The following is an 18,004-nucleotide window of genomic DNA, read 5'->3' as shown; positions in this document are numbered from 1 at the left end:
AAGGGAAGTGGATAGCTTGAGCCCAGGAGTTCAAGACCAGTCTGGGCAACATGGCGAAACCCTGTTTCCACAAAAAATACAAAAATTAACTGGGTATGGTGGCGTGTGTCTATTTTCCCAACTACTCTGGAGGCTGAGGTGAGAGGATTCGCTTGAGCCCAGGAGGCGGAGGTTACAGTGAGCGGAGATCATGTCACTGCACTCCAGCCTGGGTGACAGAGACCCTGCCTCTAAAAAAGAAATTTTTAAAATACTTACATTTCAGTTAATTACAAATAAATTAATGAAATGCTAAGAAAAATACATGAAAGTAAATTTAAAAATTAGTTCTTCATTTTTACCAAGCCTGCTTGTGGCTAGTGGCTACCATATTGGCCAAGGAAGGCTATGGAACATTTTAATCATCTCAGGGAATACTACTGGACAGCACAAATCTATAGTTCTCACTTGATCCTCATAATAATCCTATAAAATGACAAGTTGTACAGTATTATATCCATAGAGGCCAGGAAACCGAGGTGCCAGGAGGTTAAATAATGGATCTTTTCATAGAATTTGAGCTAGAGAACTTCCTCTAGAAGCAAATAAATACAGGCAGATGTAAATACAAATGAATAAAGGGTTTTATCTACAATTTTTTAATCTTAAAATGTAAAATTGTCTACCTCTTCAATATTATATGTCTAATATCTATCGCAGAGTCTGACACAAGCCGAACACTTAGTTATTACTAATTAGAGGGATAAATACATGTAGTTTTTGGCCCAAGCAGAAATTACAGTTTAATATAATTGTAAAAATTTGGATATCTTTACCAAAGGAACTGCTGGGTTTAAAGGGTTATAATTAAAGTTCTGGTTAGCAAAAGAAGGAAATTTGAAAGCTGTGCTCTTTATTCTGCTTGCACTCTCTTTTTAATATAGTCATAGATAAGAAGCAGTAAATTTTTCTACTCCATGTTGGATTTAGCCATTTGAAAAGTTTGCAATATTCTATGAATGTGTAGGCACTGTTTCCAGACAATACGTTTCAGTAAACCATTGCTGCAAACACTTACTTTGCGTAATTGTTCTCACTGTATATTTGTTTTTACCCTAGAAAAGAATAGATTTAAAATGGGATATCTGGGGCATGCAAATAAAATGAATGTGGTCAATAGACACCAGTAGTGTCTCCTAAAATAATAAATTTTGTTTTACTGTAAAATGGCATTTAAATGTTGTATGTCAGTTATATTTCACTATGACTTGAATGTACCTCTACTAGTATAGAAAGTATAAAAATTGCCACAAATAGAGCTTTTAGATTTTCTTTTTGAAAGAAAAAAGGAATAGAACACTGTCATTATGTTTTCCAAAACTGCTTTTTAAAATATGTAATTCTAATATTGTATTAGCTTTTAATAATGTATAATGCTAATATCATTTGCTGATATTAACCAAAAAGGCAAGTATGTAACCTATAGAAGTGTCAGTATTGTTCTTACCATTAAATGGGATCCGTGAATTTTCATTTGCTAGCTTGATTTTTGAAAGAGCAGTCAGTAGTATGAAGGTATTTATTCTTCAGCATAATTAAAATATATAGCCCTTAAAAGCTTCTTAAATAATGAAGTTGGCACGTTTTCCCTGGGTTAAAAAAGCACATCTAGACACGTACACCAACTTCAAAGACCTAACTCGTTTTTTATAGCTTAGTTAATCCTAAACCAAAATGCTTTACTGATAATTTTTCACAAAACTGCCTTTCTTTCATAGTCCCCTTCTCCTGATAGTACTGATTCGTAGCCTGGGTTTTCTGACTTCTTAGGTTGTTTTTAAGCAACAGCAACCTTTTTAGGATGTTGGGATGCTTAGTAATAATTTAAATCCACTTCAAAATCATATGTTTAGGGATTTCTTAAGTATATGTATGCTCTTTGTTCAGCCCTTTCAGTGTGGTCATGGCACTTGAGGCTTAAAGATTGCAAAATCAAAGAAATAGTGATGATGCCTGGTGGTTTCTTGGGAATCTTGGTTCAACAAGCAGAAGTTCAAAGCATTTTATAATAGGGAAGCTTGGCAACGCTGATGCAATGTGAAAGCTTAAACAAGAAAATTTTTTATCTCTAGATTTTGCACACTTTCTTTCTTTGCCTATGTTAAAGAAGAAGGGGATACATCTGAATGTATCCTTTTTGAATCAAGTTTAAGTTCCAGAACAAAGAACCTGATTGATGGCTATCCATTTAAATGTGTGTGTGTGTGTGTGTATATATATATATACACACACACACACATATATATATTTTTTTGCAAACAAACTTTCTGTTTACCTCCACTGAATTGGGAAATATATGTACAGATTTTTATAATATTATGAATTGTATTTCAGTGCAAGTTTTAGTTGCTTTAGTCACTTAAATGCTAGATTAGAATGCTCTGTGCTGTATCCCTGAGTGTATGACTTTGAAATCTCTCACACCATTGAATGATTGTCGGTTTGCTGCCTGGAAGGGTGCCCCATTCTTAGCTTTCTGGCTGGTTGATACTCTGTCATCGACAGAGTTTGTCATCGACAGACTGAAATCTATGTGATTGTGGTGGTGGCTATAGACATTGCCTAATGCGAAACATTACATCCTTTGATTAAAGGCTGTGGGAAACTTTTATAAGTTCCTATCTTAATGTACAGTAAATGTTGAGTTGTTTATGTATTAATGCACATTTCTTAGAACTATGATACTGGACATGAATTTAGAGGTTGCCCCAGTTGAAGAAGCTATTGGCCAGAGAGGTTAAGTAACTTGATCAAGGTCACATCTCTTTTTAATAGCAAAAGGAATACTTCAATCTTAGTCCTGTACAATAGAGGTACAAACATGTCTCTCAGTGTACTACAGCAATATTATTTGCATTTCAAATAGAGCCTTTGCATGATTTTGAGATGCCTGAGACTTTTCTCATGGAGTGATTTGGATATGAACAGCGATCACACGTGTCATTTTTGAACAGCTGTTGAAGAAGGCAGAACATGATTATGCCACTTGCTTAATATATTACATCTGGTTGCTGGGAAAATTTAAAAATTCCCTGGTGGTTGGAAGAGAATTTTTTTTCCCCCCTTTTTGGAGTATTTCATTCAAAAACTCTATTTTAAACCCTGAATTTTGGCTGCTCAGTGGTGGCTTAACTGTACTGCCTATTGAGATACACACTGAGAATGGAGGAAGAATTTTACGTAAAGTGCCCTTTAAAGGCTTTCATAGTCCTGATTCCATGTAATTTCATAATTTGGGAAAGAAAGCAGAGCTGTAGTTATTTTTATGGTGGAATTATTTTATTTTACCATTCAAACATCTCCATGACCTACTCATGTGAGAAGTTGGGAGCCCTTTGCAGTGAAACAGAACCTTAATCAAATAAGGCCATGGAAGATTTTTCTTTTTTGTTTGTTGTTCTAGATTGGGAAACATTCAAAATTCTTTATTTATATAGTTCTTCTTCACTAGTATTTCCTGCGTACTCAATTCATCTTTTTGTTTGTTTGTTTCACTGTGCTTTAATTATAAGCCATTTTGGGTGGTCATTTGAGCACCTTTATTTTACCTAAAACAGCGACCTCATCTTTGCCTGCAGCCTCATTGCTGTAGGAACTGAACAGAATATTTCATTGGAGAACATCTGCATTGAGTACTTTTTGAGCAAGTACCTCTAGTTTTGACAGTAACGCCTCACCTTTTGAAAAGAAATCCCATGTGATTTGGATGTTTCTGTAGGAATGTGATTTGAAGGAGGCAATAGTAAAACGTACTGGGTTGAAAATTGTTTTCTTAGTTTAAAAAATATATTACTCAGTCTTTCAAATTATAGTACATTTGTTACTTACCTTCACCTGTTACTTTGGCCTACAGTGTATAACATAATGAGCCTCTCAAAGAGTAACTGTTGAGAAATGAAGAGTGAATTTATTTGGCTCTGATTATTCAAGTGATTTCATAATAAGCAGGAGTACTATTGTATTTTTTGATGTGGAATACTTGGCAGTACCCTCCCCCTCCCCTGCAGAGGACCCATTGAATTAATGACACCTCAGAAGTAAAGTCCATTTCTTCTTTTCTCCAGGTGACTTCAGGTGGAACATTCATTGGCATTGGACGGAAAACACCAGATTGCCAAGGAAACACCAAGTATTTCCGCTGTAAATTCTGCAATTTCACTTATATGGGCAACTCGTCCACCGAATTAGAACAACATTTTCTTCAGACTCACCCAAACAAAATAAAAGCTTCTCTCCCCTCCTCTGAGGTTGCAAAACCTTCAGAGAAAAACTCTAACAAGTCCATCCCGGCACTTCGATCCAGTGATTCTGGAGACTTGGGAAAATGGCAGGACAAAATAACAGTCAAAGCAGGAGATGACACTCCTGTTGGGTACTCAGTGCCCATCAAGCCCCTCGATTCCTCGAGACAAAATGGTACAGACGCCACCAGTTATTACTGGTGTAAATTTTGTAGTTTCAGCTGTGAGTCATCTAGCTCACTTAAACTGCTAGAACATTATGGCAAGCAGCACGGAGCAGTGCAGTCAGGCGGCCTTAATCCAGAGTTGAATGATAAGCTTTCCAGGGGCTCTGTCATTAATCAGAATGATCTAGCCAAAAGTTCAGAAGGAGAGACAATGAGCAAGGCAGACAAGAGCTCGAGTGGGGCTAAAAAGAAGGACTTCTCCAGCAAGGGAGCCGAGGATAATATGGTAACGAGCTATAATTGTCAGTTCTGTGACTTCCGATATTCCAAAAGCCATGGCCCTGATGTAATTGTAGTGGGGCCTCTTCTCCGTCATTATCAACAGCTCCATAACATTCACAAGTGTACCATTAAACACTGTCCATTCTGTCCCAGAGGACTTTGCAGCCCAGAAAAGCACCTTGGAGAAATTACTTATCCGTTTGCTTGTAGAAAAAGTAATTGTTCCCACTGTGCACTCTTGCTTCTGCACTTGTCTCCTGGGGCAGCCGGAAGCTCACGAGTCAAGCATCAGTGCCATCAGTGTTCATTCACCACCCCTGACGTAGATGTACTCCTCTTTCACTATGAGGGTGTGCATGAGTCCCAAGCATCAGATGTCAAACAAGAAGCGAATCACCTGCAAGGATTGGATGGGCAGCAGGCTGTCAAGGAAAGCAAAGAACACTCATGTACCAAATGTGATTTTATTACCCAGGTGGAAGAAGAGATTTCCCGACACTACAGGTGAGTCAAAGGGGGGTAGGTCAGGAGGAATATACAAATAAAATAATAGAAAAAATCCACAGAAAGAAGGCTGAACCAGGAAGTATTGGGACTGATTCCGATGACTTGGGGAAGTTATAGGAGAAGACCACATAAAAGATCATCACAGATTTGCAGGTGATATAGTTATAGCTGTGATCACTGTGGACTTTAATTTGGTTCCTTCTTTTGACTGTATGCTTATGTTTGATACTTGTTTTATACCATTTACTGATTGTCTTTTTAAATTCACAGTGATTCTAATAATGCTGATGAGTTTACTAATTTATCATAGTCCATTTATTTGTCCTTACTAAATATGACTCCACATCCTGTATTTTTTTGACAGGGCAGTTCCCAAATGAAAGTTGCTATTGTAAATATATCGTATTCGCTATTCTGAGAAAAAATTTTGAGAACCTGTTGCTCATTTTTATTTTAAAATGAGATTATATATTCTTCTAGCTTTGAACAATTCTTCAACATCCTTGTTTGGCATATAAACAGTAATCTAAAGGTGAGAATTTTTGTAATATGTGTGATTTTGGATATAGACTTACTTCTCCAAGTAGGTAAAACTGCTTGAGTTATTCCAGATTCTTAAATGGATGTGGGATGTTTGTGTTTTCCTTCTGCTTTCACTCTGTTCTCTTTATAAACATTAACTTTCCCTGTTAATCTTTTATAATATCTAGAGATAAGTATAGGATATGTATCTTTATTTCATTTATGCATTCATTCTTTAATTAATTAATGTCAAAAATCCTATTGTACCAGGCATTGAATGAATATAGAAGAGAAGACATAGTCAGTGCCCTCATGGAACTTACAGTTTAGTAGGAAAGATGAGACACTTAGATGATTACAAGAGTAATAATTGTCATAAAAGATGAAGTACAAGGCAGTGTGTTTGAATATAATGATAACATAACCTAATATGGTAGATTAGAAAATGCCTTCCTGGGGAAGGAGCATTTAAACTGAGACTTGGTTATAAATAGGAATTAGTTCAGCAAAGCGTTGGTGGTACCCTGCATTTAGGTATTATTTAGTGCTCATTGGGTACTTTCTCATTATTATGCCTTTCGACATCAAAGTAGAAAGTTTTGCTTACTATATCAATATTCTAGTCTAAAAATCTACTCTTTTCAATTTCTACACCCCAAGACGATAAACAGTTTCTTCCACTCCTTTTAAAAGTTGTGTGTTAGTGTGAGTGTGTGTATGTTTTTTCAGTCACCAGTAATGAAGCAGTTCATATCCAACAATAGGCTAATAATGTTAGATGTTAATTTGAAGGACATCCCAGTGCTCACAGTGAATCAAAATGTTCAGAAAACACTTACTTGAGATTTACACTGTTTAATTTATAAGGTCAGCCCTGGGAAAGACACAGTCCTGCAATCAAATATGTGTTCACACTTGCAATGAGTGTTTCTGGCTCCTCTGATGTTAGCTGCATGTTAATTTATTTCTGAGGCTCACAGACATCAGCTGCTTTCCGAGCTCTACCAGTGTGGATATATGCGTATGTGCATATTGTTCATGTACATTTGTTGAGTGATGTAAAAATCAGATAGTCCATTCTTTTTTTGAAAAGGACAAGGACGATTTTGAGAAATCGTCATGATTTTCTTTAATCGTGAGGGAACCAGCCAGAACACACACACATCTTGGACCTGCATACCCACATATGTGCACACACACACACGCACACATGCACACACACTCATTCTGATACATCTAGCTACCAGTACAGTTGGACAAGTGGTTTTTCTATTGATGCAGCTGAGGCATTGCTTGAGAATCTGTCTGGAAAAACAGGGTTTTCACATGCTTTAGGTAAACAAAATAATCCCCCAAGAAATAAAATATGAATAAAACTATTACTGAATACTGTCAGAATTTAGTTAATATTCAGTGATGAAAGTAAGCTCTAGAGAAAAGAGAACTATTCTTTTCTTGTTCACCACTGATTCTGCACGATTTAACACAGTGGCAGGATGCCTAATGGGAGTTCAGTGAGTATCTTTATGTAAATGAGATCCCTGTGAGTTTTTGACTTCACAGTAGTTTTGAATAAGCTGAGATTTCCAAGGTGAGTTACATTTTAATCTTTCACTATTATATGGTCTTGGAACCCTTCTGAGGACCTAGGCTTCTATACCAAATGGGAGTTGTCTGTTCATTTTGAAATTAAGTCAACTTCTCAGCATTTTATTAGCTAAAAATTTAAATAGCATTTGTCCATAGGGCATTAAAATATTCTTGCACTTACGTTTAAATCCTGATATAGTTTGGCTGACCACAGATCCTTTAAGGTGCTGAGTAGTTTATTGCTCATCTGTTTCTGTGTTCTTATAGAGATATTTGAAATTTGGAGACTTCCGATTTCAGAAGTCACAGCTTAGTAGGAAAGATGAAGAAACTCTACTGAAAGCTGAACAGTAATAGCAGCCCCAGAGATGTGAAAGGACATAGTCACGTGGATGTTCAGAACTTGATCTGCTATCAAAGCATTTTCCAAAAATGCCCCATTTTTAAGATAGAATAAGAGGACAAGTTTACTTTATCACATAGTATCTGTATAATTAAATTTGTTTACTCAGATTATTCATTTTGGGAAACTTCTGCCATAATTCTATGTTATTTCTGTGAAATATTCTAGGCTGTTGAGTGCTTTATATAGAAGACTTAACGGTGTAGTAAAAATTAGCATAAGCCATGAACTGTACAACATGTGAAATCATTTAGCTATAAAATGATTATAGCTGAGAAGCAGAAGGGTTGATCTAGAGCTCTGATTGAAAGACCTCGGTGTCGAGTCCATGGCATGGGTGTTTTCTCTAAGAACGAAGTTAAACTTGGTGGAACTGTAACCATGATCACTAGATCATGTCAGCAACAGGGATTTGGTCCATTCTCTTAATGTTTAGCATTTACCTATGATACCCCTAACTCAGATCATAACTGGGTTATTATATTCCACTTATAAATGGTTTTCTCACTGCATTTCTATTATTATTTATCATTTAATTCAACTTTGTACCTGCTCTCTATTGACTGCTACTTTTCTTATCAAAATTTTCAGTGTTATAACTTAGGTATTTGGCATAAGTAGGAGGATTACTTCCCTACAAAACAACTATACTAGATAAAACGTATTTTGTAATGCATTGCCAGACTTCTACAAAGTAAGAAAAATTTTTGGAGCCTTTGTTCTACCTTTCATGAAGAGTGCAGTAAACACAGAGTAGGGAGAAGTGAAGGGTGAGCTTGGAATGTGAGGTTACACTGAGGGCAAATGCCAATGTCGATGTTGCATTTGATCAGAGGACTAAGCCTGGAGTTACTCATAGAGAGAAGGAGTTGAATCTGAGTTTTGCTTTAAGCTTAGATCTTGAAGGTGGCTAGGATTTTTACATTAGTCCTCCCTCTGACTTCTGTCATAATTAAACACAAATTTGTCTATAGAAAAGTCCTCCAATTTTTACCTCCCAGATATTGATGGATGCAGATAAATCTTATATGAGCTCACTATTATGAAAATTCACCATATGGACAGGAAAATAAGCCACCATATGTGAAATCAGTAGAGAACACAAATAATAGATGTAGCTAGATACCCAGTCACTTTAGATACAGGACTTTTCAGTTATAAAATACGAATAAGCATTCAAAGATGTGAAAGTTACAATTAAAAATGATCAAGCAACATGAGACTAGATGAACAGGCACTTCTCAAAAGAAGATATTTATGCGGCCAACAACCATGAAAAACTGCTCATCATTACTGTTCATTAGAGAAATGCAAATCAAAAACACAATGAGATACCATCTCACGCCAGTTAGAATGGCGATCATTAAAAAGTCAGCAAACAGATGCTGGTGAGGATGTGGAGAAACAGGAACACTTTTACACTCTTGGTGGGAGTGAAAATTAGTTCAACCATTGTGAAAGACTGTGTGACGATTCCTCAAGGATCTAGAACCAGAAATACCAATTGACCCAGCAATCCCATTACTGATTATATACCCAAAGGATTATAAATCATTCTGCTATAAAGACACTTGCACATGTATGTTTATTGCACCACTGTTCACAATAGCAAAGGCTTGGAACCAACTCAAATACCCACCAATGATAGATTAGATAAAGAAAATGTGGCACATATACACCATGGAATACTATGCAGCCATAAAAAAGAATGAGTTCATGTCCTTTGCAGGGACATGGATGGAGCTGGAAACCATCATTCTCAGCAAACTAACACAGGAACAGAAAACCAAACACCGCATGTTCTCACCTATAAGTGGGAGTTGAACAGTGAGAACACATGGACACAGGGAGGGGAACATCACACACTGGGGCTTGTTGGGGAGTCGGGGGCAAGGGGAGGGAGAGCATTAGGACAAATACCTAATGCATGGGGCTTAAAACCTAGATAATGGGTAATAGGTGCAGCAAACCACCATGGCACGTGTATACCTATGTAACAAACCTGCATGTTCTGCACATGTACTCCAGAACTTAAAGTAAAATTAAAAAAAAAAAAACCAAGATCACCAAAAAATTAACAAATAACATTGTTTTAATTGAGAAATATTAACTCTTCAAACTTAAAACATATGGATTGATTAAACTACATATTAGACAATTAAAGAGAGCAAATGAATTAATCAGAATGAGGCATTAGACAGAATAAGAGAGAGAAAAGAGATGCAAAATATCAATGACATATAGCAAGATGTGGAATATAATGAGCTCTTCTAACATGCATCTAATGAGTGTCCCAGAAGAAAGAAAATATAGCGAATAGAGAGTAGGTAATCAGTATTTGAGGAGAAAATGGAAAACGATTTTCTAGAACTAATGAAAGACATAAATACTCAGATACAAAGAAGCGTAGCATACACTAAACAGGATGATGTATACAAATAAATTCAGTTACACACACATGAAACAAAAGTGAGAATGCCAAGGCAGAGACATCCTTGAGAGCAGCTGTAGACTAACAAGAAACAAACTACTCAGAAAAGACATTTAGGTTGACAGACTTTTTATTAGCAACAATGGAAACTGGAGGAAAGAGGAATATTTTTCAGAGTTTTGAAAAAACATCAAATAGTCAACCTTGTATTATGTGACCATCAAAACTATCTCCCAAGAATAAGAGCAAACCAGAGACATTTTCTGATAAGTGAAGACCAGGGAAACATCTGAGCAAATCTAAACAAACATTGCCTGTCTCATTTATGTAGTTAAAAAAGGAACAGACTAGGTGGGGCACAGTGGCTCACACCTGTAATCCCAGTATGTGGGAAGCCAAGGCTTGAACCCAGGAGTTTGAGATCAGCCTGGGCAGCATACCAAGATCTCATCTATCTATCTATCTATCTATCTATCTATCTATCTATCTATCTATCTAAAAAAAAAAATCTGAGTATAGTGGTGATTACCTGTGGTCCCAGCTACTCAGGCACTGACATGGAGGGATCACTTAAGCCCAGGAGGTCGAGGCCCAGTGAGCCATGATCATGCCACTGACCTGGGCGACAAAGACTAAGGTGAGTTAGTGAGCTAGGACTTTGTTATATATACTTGGAAAAATTTAAGGATAACTAATGAAAGAATAGGAAATAAATGCATAACTTCCAAAACTACAGAGGAGAAAAAAAATGGAATAATGAAATAAAGAACACCCATAAAATTCAATTAACTTTTTAAGAAAAGGTGAGAAAATATGTGGGAAAAGTTAGACATATAGACATTTTAAAGTAAAATCTACAAAAATTGCTGATATCAAAAGTCTTAACGTGTGTGTGTTAAACATTTCCGCTGAAAAGATATCAGATGATATTTAAAAAATTGTAACTATATCCTGCATACTGGATATACATCTGAAACATAAGTCTCTGGATGTTCAAAGGAAGAGAATAGACTTAGTTATACCAGCAAATATAAACTAAAGGAAAATTGAGGTATCTTTATTAATCTCATACAATTTTAAGATTTTATTACAAACAGCATATGGAGGAAAGAAGGGATCACTGCATAATAAGAGGTTTGACTTCTTCAGAAGATACACTGGTTCTAAATACATAACATGTAAATACAAATAAGTAAAGCAAAAAGTGATCGAGGAACTACAGGGAACACATGACACACCACAATCACAATGATAAAGTTTTAAGAGAACTCCTTGTTAAAAGTTAAGCACAAAACATTTTTCAAAATGGAAAATATTTGAACAACAAATTATCAAACCTGATTTAATAAAAATATACAAATTCTGTACCAAACAATTAGAGAATGTACGTGCTTTTAAAGCACATATAGAGCAGTTATAAAAACTGAGACAATATATTAAGTCAAAAAGAAATTACATTTCAAAAAGCAGTATCTCATAGCATATATCCTTTGACTCAGTGCAATGAAATTAGACCTCAGTAACAAAAAGCTAAGGATTGATAAAGTTATACAGGGCCAATTCTAACCAAATAAAAAAAGAGAGATTATTAATCTCAGAAAACATAGATTTTAAAATAAAACACCTTATAAGGGATAGAAGTGGTTGGAACATACTACTTTGGAAGGCAAATTTGGCAAAATTTGGCAATATCAGATGTTCATATTCCCAGTGACTACATAATTTTACTTTTCAGAAGAAAACCTTTTGCATGGGTTTGCTAGGAAACATGTGCAAAAATGTTCATAATTGCATTTCTTAGAAAGAACAACCAAAACAAAGTCAGTCCAAAATAAAAACAGGAGAAAACTCTGATTGTCTTTCCAAAAAAGATTAATTTATTTGTAGAATTTTCAAGCAGTGGAATGTTTTACAGTAGTGAATTTAGTAAATGACAAGTGACTACAACATAAATGAATCTTAATTTTGACTGAATAAAAACAGATGATAAAGACAAGTCACATTGGGATAGTTTTTTATATAAATTCAAAAGATAACAAAATAAAACCACATACAAATATTCATGTTATATGTATATGATATACATATGAATATCATATGCATGTATACATATACATATATGTATATGCATGTATAAATACATCTGATATATACACATACATACATCTGATGTATACACATACCTATATATGTATGTATAAATACATATGACATGCACACGTATATATGTATGTATAAATATATATACACATACATGTATATATGTATAAATACATATGATATATACACACATGTATATATGTATGTATGCATACATATATGTATATGTGAGATACTCATGTATATCATATACATATATTCCACTGTACCATAAATAGTACTTTCTTTATCATATGTAATCATATCTATATGCATTTGAATCTCTTCCTCTTTCCACACAGATAGATCTCAATTTATGTAAAATCACATTCTATGATTCTGTAATGAGTTCAGTTTTTAATTTGTTTGCAAACTTAGATGTCAATGAATATGTGTGTGTGTATTTATTTGTATGTCACTAACATACATTGTACAACTTTAAAATAAAAAAATGAGGCATCAATTCTCATCACTGCTCATGTAGATTAAATATATGAATTAATGATCAATCTCGCTGTTAAAGAACTTACTATTAAAGAACTGCCACAGACTCAGTAATATAATTATTGTCTAGTACAAATATTAAAATGTTCATTGTTGGCTGAAATGCGGAAAACCGCACACATATTTTGGTAGTGTATGCAATGACAAGACTCTGTGTGTTAAGAGATTTACGAATGCATTTAAAAATTTTTAAACAGTGCTTCAACTTTCAGACATCAAATAGGTAAACTCAGTCTGAAAGCGCTGACATTCGTTGCAGTAGGTGGTCAAATTAATTTAGGTCCTGCTCAGTCTCTATCTCACAAAAACTCCGTGAAAGAATATGGACTGCGTACTTTGCTGATTCTGAAGAAGGGATTTTTATGATAATCATTTAATTATCAACGTATCTAAAAATTCCAAGTATACAGTGAGTTAATACAGAATTTCTAAAAGGCTGAGGGTCTTCATGGTTACATTTAAATTTGTATATGTTATGTGTCATATTTAAAAAAAAAAAACCTAATAAATCAGTTGTTTGTAATACCTTGAAATAGGCATGATAGTTCAATTAGAAAATACCTATTGTGAGACAAAAAGTTACCCAAGATATTACAGTTCACCAAAAAACAAACAAGCAAACAAAACCTCACAAAGACATTACCTTTATTTGTATACATTATTTATTAGGAATTTCAGAACTAATGCTTCTGAATACTATGCAAGAATAGTTACCAAGTCTTGGAATAAAATACATTTTAGCCACAGTTTCAATTCCATTTTCATTTGTATAAATAATTTCCTATTCCTTATTTACTTTCTATTTTGTAGAAAGACTTGTCTTTCTATGTGAACATTTTATAGGGAACATTTGCCTTTTAAAGGGGATCCTAAGTTTGATTTTTAAGGTATGGTGTTACTAGTATTTTTTCTACTACTTGAAGATATAAGCACTTCATTCCATCTCCCCAAAAGCCAGTTACTATTACTGAGCAAATCCTAATCAGATTATTTCAACTTAAAAATGCAGGATGAGTAAACAGCATAATTATTTTCATCCAGAATTTCAATTTATCTTGGATTATCTTCTGTAGACTGTTTCTCCTCTTTTAACTATTTTATAGTTCTCAAGGATTGACCTAATAATCCATCTGTAATTCTGTTTTTGTCTTTGTTCCTGCCACTGTTTTCTCATTTTTCATTTTACAGTGTCAGTAATGCCACATGCCACTTGCTGTTGACATTTATACCAACAATGCATATATTACAAAAATGACTTTGTTAGATTTCAGACTTACTTGAACTACATTTAAACTTAAGTATTTGAATCACCTTCCTTTTCCCCACTTCTGTGATAATTTATCTGTAGTTGTTTGATTCTGTAATAACCAAAAAATACCTCTAAAAGTCTGATCAATTAGTATTTATGATTTATTCATTTACTTGGATGCCTCATTTAGTCATTGAAGAATAAAAACTGTGGTTTAAATTATTCATTGATTGTCTTTAAGATTTAAAAAAATATTGAAAGTAATATACTGTTATTTAGTAAAAAGAGCTCTTCAAATGATGACATAAATCTCAAGTTAAAATTTAAAAGAAAAAAACAAGGCATCCCTCAGAGCTGTACTTCACATACACTGTGGGTTGGTTTATTATAAAAATAAAAATATTATCAGAGTGTAGTAAAGGAGTAGCATCTTTTAGCTGATTTCTTTCTAGAAGCATTCCTCAATGCTTTATGAATTATGAAAATAATTCATAATATTCTCTACTAATGAATGAAATACTACTATTGTGAATAAAGGCTACTGTGCATTGAAACATGGAAGGATAAAAATGCTTTTTTATGGCACATGAAAATTCTATAAAGTAGAATAAGGAATAGCACTTATTTTTTCACAGAGGTTCTAAGTCACTTGAGTTAAATACAAATTTGATATTTTTAGGCAACTTGATGTCGTTTGCCTAGAGAGAAAGCATGATTTAGTTCTTTAATCAAAATTTCTTTGACTTGTCTCCACATTGTCGAATATTGTATGGGACACAGTGACATTTTATAAAAGCATGTCCCAAATATTTTATGCAGCATACACTAAAACATTCATTTATTATCTGAAATTTAAATTGAACTGAGCATTCTGTGTTTTATGTGATGACCTTATGCTTATGCTAAGGAGATCTGTAAAACGACATCTTTTTCCTCAGATGATATGAAGAAAGTGTTTGCTATCAGTGTGGCAGGAGGATATAGCATTTAAATTAATGCAAAGCATATATTTGTAAAAATTTGAAATTAGTTTGGCTTAATGTACCCAGAAGTTTTAGAAGTTTTTTTTTTTTTTTTTTTTTTTTTTTTTTTTTTTTTTTTTTTTTGAGACGGAGTCTCGCTCTGTCGCCCAGGCTGGAGTCTGGAGTGCAGTGGCCGAATCTCAGCTCACTGCAAGCTCCGCCTCCCGGGTTCCCGCCATTCTCCTGCCTCAGCCTCCCGAGTAGCTGGGACTATAGGCGCCCGCCACCGCGCGCGGCTAGTTTTTTGTATTTTTTTAGTAGAGACGGGGTTTCACCGTATTAGCCAGGATGGTCTCGATCTCCTGACCTCGTGATCCGCCCGTCTCGGCCTCCCAAAGTGCTGGGATTACAGGCTTGAGCCACCGCGCCCGGCCAGAAGTTTTTAGCTAATGAGGAGTTTATTCATAGGATCACTCAAAATATGCCATCTGTAAAATATCACTGTACATCTTAATATTTCTCCACTGCTTTGTGACCCTACATATTAAATCCAGCATCCTGAACGTCCAGAGCTGTGATTGTCCATTTCTTTGTTATTAAGCAGATACTTACTGTCTATTTGGATGTTTTGTGATGAGGGGAATCAATAGATGTGTGAGCTTTGGTTTCAACCTTAGGGTAATTACATATAACTGTAAAGTGAGGTATACATGATTTTAATCAAATACCATCTGTGATTAAAAAAACTGAAGAGGAATACAAGGATTTAGAGTAATGAGGAAGACACTAAATTTCTTCTTGGATCGAATCATTTGGGAAGTCTTTATGGATGAGGGGGTGGTTAAGTTGGGTCTTGAGAAATAGAGGAAAAATTTCCTGAATGTCTTTGAAGTTTTCATGTTAATGCTGATGAAAAGAAAATGCGTTTAGTAGGTTGGAGGAGGATCCACATTAATGTACTTTCACAATGACTAAACTTTTATTCTTGAGAAAAGTTTCCTTTTACTGGGGTTTATTATAATCTAGTCTTATGATTTGGAAGTGTGACATTATATTGAAGATCTTGTCAGTTATTATTGAGAGAATAATACATGTCAGAGAATATGCTTAAATCTTTTAGGTACTGATTCCTGAACAACCATTGCTTTAACTATCAAATAACGTACATGAAACAGTAACTATAGACAAGAGCAAAAGTATTCTATTTTGCCTTCAATATTTTTATGTTAATTAACTCATCTGTGTTTCCGCTTCTTTATCTGCAAAGTGGGGTGGAAATATATACTTCGTGTTATTGCTGCGGGCAATATATGTAAATGGCCTAGCACTAAAGAATATTTAAAGACAATCTCCAAACAGTGATAAAGAAAAAATGAATTGGGATTATTCCTGACAATTTTGTGCTTGTAGTTTATTTTATACAGCTGTGAGTGTTGACTCAGTAGGTGTATGTGACTTAAGAATGATAACAATGTTGCCATTCATAAAAATATTCTTCTTGGACCTCAGTATGGTGGTGCATGCCTTGCATCCCAGCTACTCAGGAGGCTGAGGTGGGAGGATCCCTTGAGCTCAGGAGTTCAAGGCCAGCCTGGGCAACATAGTGAGACCTCGTCTCTTAAAAAAAATCATTTGGGAATGTTCTGAAAGTGCCGAGTATAAACAGGTATATTAAAAGTACACTCCAAGCCAACACACTTCTCATGAGTTATTTATGACCATAGTTGCGTGATTCTTGCTACTCAAGATGTGATCTGGGGACCAACAGCATTGGCATCATCTAGGAGTTTGTAAGAAATACAGAATAGTATCAGGGTCTGGGAAAATTTGAAATAAATGAAGAAATACGGAATATTAGATCCTGCCCTAGTCTTCCAGTATCAGAATATGAATTTGAATGAAATCCCCAGGTGATTTTTACACATTAGTTTGAGAAGCATTGGTCTAGATTTTAGCATAGGTTATTGAAAAGTTTATATTGCTCCAGGCTTTTGACAGTAATGTTGTCTTTTTAATATATTTTTTGTCATTCATTTAGGTCTGAGAATATAAGGAGAAAGGAGTTGTTCAAGTCTCAAGAGCACTTTGTAGCAGATTGCCTTTTCTGCTTCACCTAGTGGTGTTCAATAGCCTGAAAGATTGAGCAGTTTAGCAGTTTACTGCTTAAATGTCAAGTTTTACTCTTTTTTCATTAATAGTAGTAAGACCCAGAATCTTAAGATTCTGAATAACAATAATTGTAAGGTCATTGCAAGGTCATTGCCTGTATTTTATTAAAGCCTTGGGAGTTAGGAGATGTCTTGTGCGTTTATTCATTAAGTTGCTTAGAGCCATGATGTAGCTAGTAATACAGTTTATGGGTACTGGTCCCTGCATTGGTGTCATTTGAGGACTTTGCTGAAGTTTAACATTTAGATTCTCAGATTATGCCCAGGATATTCTGGTTCAGTGGGACAAGGAAGACTTGGAATCTCTATTGCTGAGAAAGAAACTCTTCGGGTTGCAATGCTGCCCAGCCTGTTTTGCAAACCATTGCTGTAGTCAGTTTCTTTTTTCTCTCTTAGAAGACCTTTTCCATCCCTTGTGTTTTCATTTGGCATATCATCAGTAGTTTACATTTATATACAATTAGAAAGGTAGGCAGTGGAAAATAGAAAAATAAACGTTGTTCTGGGAATTTGAAGCCCTGTGTTCTTGGCTTGATATAGACGAAATGGGCAAGGCACTCTTTCTCCATTTTACTATCTGTGAAATGGGCCATATACTTCAGTGGAACGTGAGAGCCTGTAGACATGAGTGCTTTGAACTTTCAAAAGAAGTGTGAATTGAGCTTGTTTTTACAACGTTGTAATATCCTTCCTGTTAAAATGTGTTTTCCTTTTCTACATAAAACCTGGTTCTCACGGAAAACTTACCCCTGCACTTTCTGTTTCCTTTGTACTCTATACCTATCCCCACTATTCTCTGT

General features: G+C 35.0%; 1 protein-coding gene across 6 annotated transcripts in view; it reads left to right on the top strand.

The window, feature by feature from the left end:
- The window catches only part of TRPS1 (transcriptional repressor GATA binding 1), a 261,133-nt gene that overhangs the window by 60,841 nt on the left and 182,288 nt on the right, over positions 1-18,004 (top strand). For all 6 annotated transcript variants that reach the window (XM_030937667.1, XM_030937672.1, XM_030937669.1 and 3 more), the window contains one exon: positions 4,104-5,233. In XM_030937667.1, the coding sequence (XP_030793527.1) occupies positions 4,104-5,233 (1,130 nt within the window). The remainder of the gene's footprint in view (positions 1-4,103; positions 5,234-18,004) is intronic.

The sequence above is a fragment of the Rhinopithecus roxellana genome, chromosome 9, assembly GCF_007565055.1.
Source record: "Rhinopithecus roxellana isolate Shanxi Qingling chromosome 9, ASM756505v1, whole genome shotgun sequence".
Classification (NCBI taxonomy): Eukaryota; Metazoa; Chordata; class Mammalia; order Primates; family Cercopithecidae; genus Rhinopithecus; species Rhinopithecus roxellana.
Note: the sequence above shows the minus strand (reverse complement) of the source record. Positions and strands in the feature narration are given on the sequence as shown.